The sequence below is a fragment of the Alosa sapidissima genome, chromosome 2 (genome assembly GCF_018492685.1).
Source record: "Alosa sapidissima isolate fAloSap1 chromosome 2, fAloSap1.pri, whole genome shotgun sequence".
Taxonomy (NCBI): domain Eukaryota; kingdom Metazoa; phylum Chordata; class Actinopteri; order Clupeiformes; family Clupeidae; genus Alosa; species Alosa sapidissima.
The window spans coordinates 386,810-399,309 of record NC_055958.1 but is presented as its reverse complement, the minus strand read 5'-3'; the positions used below and the strand labels follow the sequence as shown (position 1 = coordinate 399,309).

At 49.0% G+C, this 12,500-nt stretch overlaps 1 protein-coding gene across 6 annotated transcripts in view; it reads left to right on the top strand.

Moving 5' to 3' along the window:
* The window catches only part of LOC121694656 (intersectin-1-like), a 36,135-nt gene that overhangs the window by 9,998 nt on the left and 13,637 nt on the right, over positions 1–12,500 (top strand). For all 6 annotated transcript variants that reach the window (XM_042074915.1, XM_042074924.1, XM_042074934.1 and 3 more), the window contains 4 exons: positions 2,441–2,578; positions 3,616–3,728; positions 4,540–4,790; positions 10,418–10,567. In XM_042074915.1, coding sequence (XP_041930849.1) covers positions 2,441–2,578; positions 3,616–3,728; positions 4,540–4,790; positions 10,418–10,567 — 652 coding nt within the window. The remainder of the gene's footprint in view (positions 1–2,440; positions 2,579–3,615; positions 3,729–4,539; positions 4,791–10,417; positions 10,568–12,500) is intronic.

Genomic DNA, 12,500 nt, shown 5'->3' with positions numbered 1-12,500 from the left:
CACGGAGTATTAACAAAATAGTTCACACTCAGAGTTTCAGGGAAACGTGGTAGAGCTGTAACTCTCGAGCAGTAAAAAACGAGCTGTTACACTCTGACTATGCCCAATCTGTCTATTCTATAAGAATGACAGGACAATTACTTCACAGAATCCCCCTTTGCCCAACTAAGGATAGCAATAGTACTACAAGAAACAATAGTACTCACCCGAAGACTGCCCTGTGAACTAATAATGAGGACACAAACTCACTCCAGGATGACGTGTCACGTGACACACAAGCACACAAGCACAAGCACACACTTTCACACACTTTCTCAGCTTCAACACACACACACACACACACACACACGCACGCACACACACACATACACACACATATACACACGTACACACGCACACACGTCAACAATGGCTAGTATTTTGAAACCTGGTGTACTTTGATTGACTGCATGTACCTTGTGAAGTGAAAACAAGTGTTATTTTTTGACAGAATAATTTCATTTTGAGTCAGATTTCCAGTGTTTTGGTTAAGTTAGTGTGTGCAGAGAAAGATGTGTTAGTAATATATTTAACAAAATGTGTTTTTGAGAAGAAAATTATCCATTTGGCCAGTTGTGTTTTGTAGGTGTGAGTCTGTGTTAAGAGTTTAGAGAAAGTATCTGAAGTATGGGTTAGAGCTTGTTAGCGATTGAAAAAAACTGTAAGACACATTTATTGTTTTTGTGGAAGAGTATTAAAAGTCATAGTTTCGCCATTTTGTCAAATTACAACATATCAAAAAAAGCTTCTCCATTTAGAATCAGAAGCATATTGGCATCATGTATACCAACTTTCACATGAATCGGAGCAACCGTCTAGGAGGAGTACGTTAAAATTGTGGACGTGGCTAATGGCATGTTAATACAAAAGTTGATCGTTTTTGGGAGTTACATACACCCACCAAATTTGGTGTGTGTATCTAAAACTTTATGCCAACCACAAGTTACAGTGACATAAGGGGGCGCTATGAAGTTCCTGGGCCATGCCCAGTGCCAATGCTTTTCCCCTGTGTATTCATGGTACTTCTTGATATGTGTTCCAAATTTCATGCATTTTCACCCATGGGAAGCACATCTTTTGGCATCACAATTCAGCACATTTTAGTCCGCACAAAATCCCAAATACCTCACTTCCTGTTGGGCGTGGCTAATGCATTGTATATACGAAAGTTGATCATCTTGGGGATATTCACACACCTACCAAATTTGGTGTGTCTAGCTGAAAGTATGTGCCAACCACTGGATCAATCACCTAAGGGGGTGCTACTGAGTCCCTGGGCCACGCCTGGGGCCAAGCCTTTATGCCTGTGTAGCCATTGTGATAGCAGATGTGTGTGCCAAATTCCAAGACTTTTCATCCATGTTAACCACCTCAAAAATAGCAAAAAGGTGAACAAATAATAATAATAATCTTTCCAAAAACAATAGGGCTTCGCACCTCTCAAAAACAAGCAATAAAATAACATGATAATACTATTAATAATAAAAGAGCAAGAGAAAGGGGTGGGGTCAAAACAGTCAAAGCAAAATGCAAAAAAAACAAATTAAAGAGAGTAGGCCTGTCTGAAAAGATGAGTTTTTAGGTGAGATTTGAAAGTGGTTATGTACATAGACGGTGGCTCGTAAGAAAACGGTCATACTGTATGTGCTGTTATGAGTCCTATGTTACATTATTGCACACACACCTGCCTACACACCACACACACCACACACACCACACACATCATACACACCACACACATCACACACACCACACACATCACACACACCACACACATCACACACATCACACACACCACACACATCACACACACCACACATATCACACACATCACACACATCACACACACCACACACATCACACACACCACACACACCACACACATCACACACACCACACACATCACACACACCACACACACCACACACACCACACACATCACACACCTGCCTCCACACCACACACACCACACACATCACACACATCATACACACCACACACATCACACACCACACACATCACACACCACACACATCACACACACCACACACATCAGACACCTGCCTCCACACCACACACATCACACACCACACACATCACACACCACACACACCACACACATCACACACACCACACACCACACACATCACACACACCACACACATCACACACATCACACACACCACACACATCACACACCACACACATCACACACACCACACACATCACACACACATCACACACCTGCCTCCACATCACACACACCACACACATCACACACCAATCACGTTCCCCTTTCTAAGTCCTGGACATAAACATGAAAATGGGCTTATTGGTGTATGTGTGTGTGTGTGTGCGTGTGTGTGCGTGCGTGCATTTGTGCGTGTGTGTGTGTACACAGGGATCTCTGTGACGTGGACCATGATGGCCGTCTGACGGGGGAGGAGTTTATCTTGGCCATGCACCTGATTGACATGGCCATGACAGGCCAGCCCCTCCCACACATCCTGCCCCCAGAGCTCATCCCGCCCACATTCCGGTGAGCTGATTGGTTACTGTTGAACTCACCGGCTTCTAATTGTCAGTTTGTAATGCAGTTGTAAAATAGCTGAATGCTGATTGGGTATGTTTGGAATGTCTTACTGCTGCTTTTTGTAAACAAAAAAAAGTGGTGCGTTGAACACTGTTATTTCTCACAGCTGAGAATGCCATTGTTTCCTTTCTTTCTTATACAATTCCCTAATCAATGTAAATACATGTTTCATTTTCTATTCAATTTCTAATTTATACATTTTACCTGTAAAGGACTAGGTGGATACACTGCACACTGTTTTTGTAATGCAGGGGGTTTATATGCACGGGCTGGGTCGATGTGGGTTGGGTAGCACCTCTGGCACACCCACATACTTTAAAGCCTGTTGCACATCGCTTCAACCAAAAATATTGTTTAATCCAGAAACCGTTAATGGTGTATTTTGAAACTTGCCCATGGACAATCTCAAAACGTTTAACGCACCACTGCGTATGGTGAGACAAACATTTTGCAATGTTTTTTCAAGGCTAAACTCAATGCTAAACTCAACCTGGATATATGTCAATATCAGTGATTTTTGATCGGGTATTGATGCCTGGCCTGATTGCTGATTGACTGTTGGTGTGAGTGACTGAGATTTGAAGGATGTCAGTTGTTGTGGGTCTGTGGGCCATCTTTACAGGAGAAACGGTCTAGTGGAATGGGCAGGGACAGAATGAAATGATCTATAATAGGGTAGTCTTTACCGGGATCTATAATAGGTAGAGTCTTTATGCACTCAGTGAATTTGTGCTGAAGTTAATTGACTCTTGTTGTATCTGTGGTTTTAGCTTGAGTGGATGCCTGGGCAGAAATATTGAACCGGTCAAGGAGTATGCTTACTGTATGTTACAAGTATCTCTCTCTCTCTCTCTCGCTCTCTCTCTCTCTCCCACCCTGACTTCCTCTGTCTCTCTCTCTCTCCTTTTCTCTTCTTCTCTCTCTCTCCTCCTCTCTCTCTCCTTCTTTCTTCTCTCTCTCTCTCTCTCTCTGTGTGTCTGTAGGAAGAGGGGGTCAGTGGGAGGAGTGTGTGTGTCGGCTCACAGCAGCCCAGAGAGGCGTGGCTCAGAGGACACTCACCAGGAGGACCAACAGGGCGCCGACAAGAAGCTGCCAGGTACACTTACACGACTTTGTATCCAAAGAGACCTACATTATACTACGCACACACACACACACACACACACACACACAAGAGACCTACATTATACGTCCATTATATTACAAGGGCCATTATCCCCCTGAGCGACTCGGGGTTCAGTGCCTCGCTCTCTCACACACACAGGCACACACACACACACGCACACACTCACACACTCACACACTCACACACACACACACACACACACACACACACACACACACACACACACACTCAAGGGCACAACGGTGGAAGCCGGGAATTGAACCCACAACTTTTCAGGCTACTGCATCCCAGCTCCTTAAAGCAGCACCAAAGAACTTTTCCTCTGTCGCACGCACGCTTTGTTTATCCAACGGCTTTGTAAATAACGATGTCCATACACAAGGTAGAATTTGTTGCATGATTTTATGAAAGTAGGCTATGATGTATTGCGACATCATGCAAGTCAAATTTGTAGTTTCTTATGTCTCATTCCATCGAACTACAGATCCGCTACCCGATCTGGCAAACTTACATAGTGCGGTTATAGCCGATAGAGGGCCGCGAAGCGAATGCAGAAGTGCCGTTCACCCTGTTACGAGTTGATGAACCACGGAAACGATTTTGGAAACATTATTTTAAGGTACAAAAAAAGTCTTTGGTGTTGCTTTAACCACTGCGCTACCACCGCCCATTAGTTTGTTTCCACCTAGTTGTGTGTGTGACTGTACGCACACACACACACACACACACACACACACACACACACACACACACCCTGACCCGTGCCTGGTCCTGTTGCCAGTGACCCTGGAGGATAAGAAGCGTGAGAACTTTGAGCGGGGGAACGCAGAGCTGGAGAAGCGCCGGCAGGCCTTGGAGGAGCTACAGCGGAAGGAGCGCGAGGAGCGCGAGGAGGAGGAGCGCAGGGAGGAGGAGCGCAGGGAGAGGGAGGCCCAGGAGCAGGAGCGACGCAAGCGCCAGGAGGAGGAGAAACTACGCGAGGAGGAGCGCCGCAAGGAGGAGGAGAGGCGCAAGGAGATCGAACAGAAGGAGGTGAGGTGTGTGTGTGTGTGTGTGTGTGCTGTGTGTGTGTGTGTGTGTGTGTGTGTCTGTGTGTGCTGTGTGTGTGTGTGTGTGTGCTGTGTGTGTGTGTGTCTGTGTGTGTGTGTGTGTGGTGTGTGTGTGTGTGTGTGTGTGTGTGTGTGTGTGTGTGTGTGTGTGCTGTGTGTGTGTGTGTCTGTGTGTGTGTGTGTCTGTGCTGTGTGTGTGTGTGTGTGTGTCTGTCTGTGCTGTGTGTGTGTGTGTGTGTGTGTGTGTGTGTGCTGTGTGTGTGTGTGTGTGTGTGTGCTGTGTGTGTGTGTGTGTGTGCTGTGTGTGTGTGTGTCTGTGTGTGTGTGTGTGTGGTGTGTGTGTGTGTGTGTGTGTGTGTGTGTGTGTGTGTGTGTGTGCTGTGTGTGTGTGTGTCTGTGTGTGTGTGTGTCTGTGCTGTGTGTGTGTGTGTGTGTGTCTGTCTGTGCTGTGTGTGTGTGTGTGTGTGTGTGTGTGTGTGCTGTGTGTGTGTGTGTGTGTGTGTGTGTGTGTGTGTGTGTGCTGTGTGTGTGTGTGTGTGTGTGTGTGTGTGTGCTGTGTGTGTGTGTGCTGTGTGTGTGTGCTGTGTGTGTGCTGTGTGTGTGTGTGTGTGTGTGTGTGTGTGTGTGTGCTGTGTGTGTGTGTGTGTGTGTGTGTGCTGTGTGTGTGTGCTGTGTGTGTGCTGTGTGTGTGTGTGTGTGTGTGTGTGTGTGTGCTGTGTGTGTGTGTGCTGTGTGTGTGTGCTGTGTGTGTGCTGTGTGTGTGTGTGTGTGTGTGTGTGTGTGTGTGTGCTGTGTGCTGTGTGTGTGTGCTGTGTGTGTGCTGTGTGTGTGTGTGTCTGTGTGTGTGTGTGTGTGTGTGTGTGTGTGTGTGTGCTGTGTGTGTGTGTGTGTGTGTGTGTGTGTGCTGTGTGTGTGTGTGTGTGTGTGTGTGTGTGCTGTGTGTGTGTGTGTGTGTGTGTGTGTGTGTGTGTGTGTGTGTGTGTGCTGTGTGTGTGTGTGTGCTGTGTGTGTGTGTGTCTGTGCTGTGTGTGTGTGTGTGTGTGTGTGTGCTGTGTGTGTGTGTGTGTGTGTGTGTGTGTGTGTGTGTGTGCTGTGTGTGTGTGTGTGCTGTGTGTGTGTGTGTCTGTGCTGTGTGTGTGTGTGTGTGTGTCTGTGCTGTGTGTGTGTGTGTGTGTGTGTGTGTGTGTGTGTGTGCTGTGTGTGTGTGTGTGTGTGTGTGTGTCTGTGCTGTGTGTGTGTGTGTGTGTGTGTGTGTGTGTGTGTGTGTGTGTGTGTCTGTGCTGTGTGTGTGTGTGTGTGTGTGTGTGTGTGTGTGTGTGTCTGTGTGTGTGTGTGTGTCTGTGCTGTGTGTGTGTGTGTGTGTGTGTGTGTCTGTGTGTGTGTGTGTCTGTCTGTGCTGTGTGTGTGTGTGTCTGTGTGTGTGTGTGTCTGTGCTGTGTGTGTGTGTGTCTGTGCTGTGTGTGTGTGTGTGTGTGTGTGTCTGTGCTGTGTGTGTGTGTGTGTGTGTGTGCTGTGTGTGTGTGTGTGTGTGTGTGTGTGTGTGTGCTGTGTGTGTGTGTGCTGTGTGTGTGTGTGTGTGTGTGTGTGTGTGTGTGTGTGTGTGTGCTGTGTGTGTGTGTGTGTGTGTGTGCTGTGTGTGTGTGTGTGTGTGTGTGTGCTGTGTGTGTGTGTGTGTGTGTGTGTGTGTGTGTGTGTGTGTGTGTGCTGTGTGTGTGTGTGTGTGTGTGTGTGTGTGCTGTGTGTGTGTGTGTGCTGTGTGTGTGTGTGTGTGTGTGTGTCTGTGCTGTGTGTGTGTGTGTGTGTGTGTGTGTGTGTGTGTGTGTGTGTGTGCTGTGTGTGTGTGTGTGCTGTGTGTGTGTGTGTCTGTGCTGTGTGTGTGTGTGTGTGTGTCTGTGCTGTGTGTGTGTGTGTGTGTGTGTGTGTGTGTGTGTGTGTGTGTGCTGTGTGTGTGTGTGTGTGTGTGCTGTGCTGTGTGTGTGTGTGTGTGTGTGTGTCTGTGCTGTGTGTGTGTGTGTGTGTGTGTGTGTGTGTGTGTGTGTGTGTGTCTGTGCTGTGTGTGTGTGTGTGTGTGTGTGTGTGTGTGTGTCTGTGTGTGTGTGTGTGTGTGTGTGTGTCTGTGCTGTGTGTGTGTGTGTGTGTGTGTGTCTGTGTGTGTGTGTGTCTGTCTGTGCTGTGTGTGTGTGTGTCTGTGTGTGTGTGTGTCTGTGCTGTGTGTGTGTGTGTCTGTGCTGTGTGTGTGCTGTGTGTGTGTGTGTGTGTGTCTGTGCTGTGTGTGTGTGTGTGTGTGTGTGTGTGTGTGTGTGTGTGTGTGTCTGTGCTGTGTGTGTGTGTGTCTGTGCTGTGTGTGTGTGTGTGTGTGTGTGTGTGTGTCTGTGCTGTGTGTGTGTGTGTGTGTCTGTGCTGTGTGTGTGTGTGTGTGTGTGTGTGTCTGTGTGTGTGTGTGTCTGTCTGTGCTGTGTGTGTGTGTGTCTGTGTGTGTGTGTGTCTGTGCTGTGTGTGTGTGTGTCTGTGCTGTGTGTGTGTGTGTGTGTGTGTGTGTCTGTGCTGTGTGTGTGTGTGTGTGTGTGTCTGTGCTGTGTGTGTGTGTGTGTGTGTGTGTGTGTGTGTGTGTGTCTGTGCTGTGTGTGTGTGTGTCTGTGCTGTGTGTGTGTGTGTGTGTGTGCTGTGTGTGTGTGTGTGTGTGTGTGTGCTGTGTGTGTGTGTGTGTGTGTGTGTGTGTGTGTGTGTGTGTGTGTGTGCTGTGTGTGTGTCTGTGCTGTGTGTGTGTGTGTCTGTGCTGTGTGTGTGTGTGTGTGTGTGTGTGTGTGTGTGCTGTGTGTGTGTGTGTGTGTGTGTGTGTGTGTGTGCTGTGTGTGTGTGTGTGTGTGTGTGTGTGTGCTGTGTGTGTGTGTGTGTGTGTGTGCTGTGTGTGTGTGTGTGTGTGTGTGTGTGTGTGTGCTGTGTGTGTGTGTGTGTGTGTGTGTGTGCTGTGTGTGTGTGTGTGTGTGTGTGTGTGTGTGTGTGTGTGTGTGCTGTGTGTGTGTCTGTGCTGTGTGTGTGTGTGTCTGTGCTGTGTGTGTGTGTGTGTGTGTCTGTGCTGTGTGTGTGTGTGTGTGTGTGTGTGTGCTGTGTGTGTGTGTGTGTGTGTGTGTGTGTGTGTGCTGTGTGTGTGTGTGTGCTGTGTGTGTGTGTGTCTGTGCTGTGTGTGTGTGTGTGTGTGTCTGTGCTGTGTGTGTGTGTGTGTGTGTGTGTGTGCTGTGTGTGTGTGTGTGTGTGTGTGTCTGTGCTGTGTGTGTGTGTGCTGTGTGTGTGTGTGTGCTGTGTGTGTGTGTGTCTGTGCTGTGTGTGTGTGTGTGTGTGTCTGTGCTGTGTGTGTGTGTGTGTGTGTGTGTGTGCTGTGTGTGTGTGTGTGTGTGTGTGTCTGTGCTGTGTGTGTGTGTGTGTGTGTGTGTGTGTGTGTGTGTGTGTGTGTGTCTGTGCTGTGTGTGTGTGTGTGTGTGTGTCTGTGTGTGTGTGTGTGTGTGTGTGTGTGTCTGTGCTGTGTGTGTGTGTGTGTGTGTGTGTGTCTGTGTGTGTGTGTGTCTGTCTGTGCTGTGTGTGTGTGTGTCTGTGTGTGTGTGTGTCTGTGCTGTGTGTGTGTGTGTCTGTGCTGTGTGTGTGTGTGTGTGTGTGTGTCTGTGCTGTGTGTGTGTGTGTGTGTGTGTCTGTGCTGTGTGTGTGTGTGTGTGTGTGTGTGTGTGTGTGTCTGTGCTGTGTGTGTGTGTGTGTGTGTGTGTGTGTGTGTGTGTGTCTGTGCTGTGTGTGTGTGTGTGTGTGTGTCTGTGCTGTGTGTGTGTGTGTGTGTGTGTGTGTCTGTGTGTGTGTGTGTCTGTCTGTGCTGTGTGTGTGTGTGTCTGTGTGTGTGTGTGTCTGTGCTGTGTGTGTGTGTGTCTGTGCTGTGTGTGTGTGTGTGTGTCTGTGCTGTGTGTGTGTGTGTGTGTGTCTGTGCTGTGTGTGTGTGTGTGTGTGTGTGTGTGTGTGTGTGTGTGTGTCTGTGCTGTGTGTGTGTGTGTCTGTGCTGTGTGTGTGTGTGTGTGTGTGCTGTGTGTGTGTGTGTGTGTGTGTGTGCTGTGTGTGTGTGTGTGTGTGTGTGTGTGTGCTGTGTGTGTGTGTGTCTGTGCTGTGTGTGTGTGTGTGTGTGTCTGTGCTGTGTGTGTGTGTGTGTGTGTGTGTGTGTGTGCTGTGTGTGTGTGTGTGTGTGTGTGTGTGTGTGTGTGTGTGTGCTGTGTGTGTGTGTGTGCTGTGTGTGTGTGTGTCTGTGCTGTGTGTGTGTGTGTCTGTGCTGTGTGTGTGTGTGTGTGTGTGTGTGTGTGTGTGTGTGTGTGTGTGCTGTGTGTGTGTGTGTGTGTGCTGTGCTGTGTGTGTGTGTGTGTGTGTGTGTCTGTGCTGTGTGTGTGTGTGTGTGTGTGTGTGTGTGTGTGTGTGTGTGTCTGTGCTGTGTGTGTGTGTGTGTGTGTGTGTGTGTGTGTGTGTCTGTGTGTGTGTGTGTGTGTGTGTCTGTGCTGTGTGTGTGTGTGTGTGTGTGTGTGTCTGTGTGTGTGTGTGTCTGTCTGTGCTGTGTGTGTGTGTGTCTGTGTGTGTGTGTGTCTGTGCTGTGTGTGTGTGTGTCTGTGCTGTGTGTGTGTGTGTGTCTGTGCTGTGTGTGTGTGTGTGTGTGTCTGTGCTGTGTGTGTGTGTGTGTGTGTGTCTGTGCTGTGTGTGTGTGTGTCTGTGCTGTGTGTGTGTGTGTGTGTGTGTGTGTGTGTGTCTGTGCTGTGTGTGTGTGTGTGTGTCTGTGCTGTGTGTGTGTGTGTGTGTGTGTGTCTGTGTGTGTGTGTGTCTGTCTGTGCTGTGTGTGTGTGTGTCTGTGTGTGTGTGTGTCTGTGCTGTGTGTGTGTGTGTCTGTGCTGTGTGTGTGTGTGTGTGTGTGTGTGTGTGTGTGTGTCTGTGCTGTGTGTGTGTGTGTGTGTGTCTGTGCTGTGTGTGTGTGTGTGTGTGTGTGTGTGTGTGTGTGTGTCTGTGCTGTGTGTGTGTGTGTCTGTGCTGTGTGTGTGTGTGTGTGTGTGTGTGTGTGTCTGTGCTGTGTGTGTGTGTGTGTGTGTGTGTGCTGTGTGTGTGTGTGTGTGTGTGTGTCTGTGTGTGTGTGTGTCTGTCTGTGCTGTGTGTGTGTGTGTCTGTGTGTGTGTGTGTCTGTGCTGTGTGTGTGTGTGTCTGTGCTGTGTGTGTGTGTGTGTGTGTGTGTCTGTGCTGTGTGTGTGTGTGTGTGTGTCTGTGCTGTGTGTGTGTGTGTGTGTGTGTGTGTGTGTGTGTGTGTCTGTGCTGTGTGTGTGTGTGTCTGTGTGTTAAATGGGTTTGATGTAAATGGAAATGTTTGCAAATATGGTAGAAAGCTGCATGCATTTTAATGGGTTTGATGTAAATGGAAATGTTTGCAAATATGGTAGAAAGCTGCATGCATTTTCATACATTAACATGTATGTGCGTGCTTTGACTGTGCATTGACTGTATATGTTTATTTAATCTATCTGTGCATCTATGTTTTGACTGCTTTGACTGTATTTGAACTGATTGTGTGTGTGTGTGTGTGTGTGTGTGTGTGTGTGTGTGTGTCAGGCGGCTCAGAGGGAGCAAGCGCGTCAGCGGGAGTTGGAGTGGGAGCGTGTCCGGCGGGAGGAGCTGCTGGCCATGCGGCGCCGAGAACAGCAGAGTCTCAACGAGCTCCGCGGGCGACGCAACACACTCCGCAGCCAGCTGCAGGCCCTGGTAACACACACACACACACACACACACACACACACACACACACACACACACATAGCCAGCTGCAGGCCCTGGTAACACACACACACACACACACACACACACACACACACACACACACAGCCAGCTGCAGGCCCTGGTAACACACACACACACACACACACACACACAGCCAGCTGCAGGCCCTGGTAACACACACACACACACACACACAGCCAGCTGCAGGCCCTGGTAACACACACACACACACACACAGCCAGCTGCAGGCCCTGGTAACACACACACACACACACACACACACACACACAGCCAGCTGCAGGCCCTGGTAACACACACACACACACACACACACAGCCAGCTGCAGGCCCTGGTAACACACACACACACACACACACACACACACACACACACACACACACAGCCAGCTGCAGGCCCTGGTAACACACACACACACACACAGCCAGCTACAGGCCCTGGTAACACACACACACACACACACACACACACACACACACACACACACACACAGCCAGCTGCAGGCCCTGGTAACACACACACACACACACACACAGCCAGCTGCAGGCCCTGGTAACACACACACACACACACAGCCAGCTGCAGGCCCTGGTAACACACACACACACACACACAGCCAGCTGCAGGCCCTGGTAACACACACACACACACACAGCCAGCTGCAGGCCCTGGTAACACACACACACTCACACACACAGCCAGCTGCAGGCCCTGGTAACACACACACACACACACACACAGCCAGCTGCAGGCCCTGGTAACACACACACACACACACAGCCAGCTGCAGGCCCTGGTAACACACACACACTCACACACACACACACACAACCAGCTGCAGGCCCTGGTAACACACACACACACACTCACTCACACACACACACACACACACACACACACACACACACACGCACAGCCAACTGCAGGCCCTGGTAACACACACACACACACACACACACACACAGCCAGCTGCAGGCCCTGGTAACACACACACTCACACACTCATGCAACACACACACACAGACAACACCACACACAGGCAACACCACACACACACACACACACACACACACAGGGCCACACTTTTGCGCCCACTTCAGGCGTATTTGTTTCGCAACATGCGTGTGAAATCATTGCGAGGTATGTACAAACAGGCCGCAATGATGTTAAAGCGCAAACTGCCTGTCACGGGAGCTGAAAATGACTCATTCATGGGAGGATCCAAGGGAAAGTGGGAGTTTAGCGTAAAAAGATGGGAGGGGAAGAGTAAAGAGCGCCTAGTTATGTATTCCGCGGTATGTACAAAGACTGCTTGTGAAAGCGCACGTCTATTCTGCGCCTAAATACTTCCGCCTTGTAATAGCAGGTGTTAATCCACATTGCAGTTCAATGCGTCAATAAGAGAAGCTCTCAAAGACAACAGAGTCGCTATTTAGAGCAGTTTAGTAAGCAACCTTCACTTTCGTCTTACTTTCCCGTCATTCACTTCAACTTTCCTACTTGCTAGATTTGACCGATCGTCCATAGCCTACGTGCACAAGTAGTTTGAGTAGAACTACTGATCTTCATTATCTCCCTGCTTGTTGACATCTTATCATGTACGGTATTATTTCATGATCGCTAAACGTTTGATCCTTTTTAATGTTGTCATCAGTTATCTTCATTCAACTGCGCTTGTATGTAGGCGCTGCCATTCAGTTGTGGACGTTCGTAAATTGCATTTATGGGCGGAGAAAGGCAGAGAAAGGCACAGTTTACACTAAGGATTGAACGATTGATAAATACGACGGAAACTTGGGTCTGATTGCGTTCGCAATCTGCGGTTTATCCATGGCGCTGATAACGCTAAGTTCGCAAATGTACGTACATCTGGCCCACAATGCACTCCACAGTCAGCTGT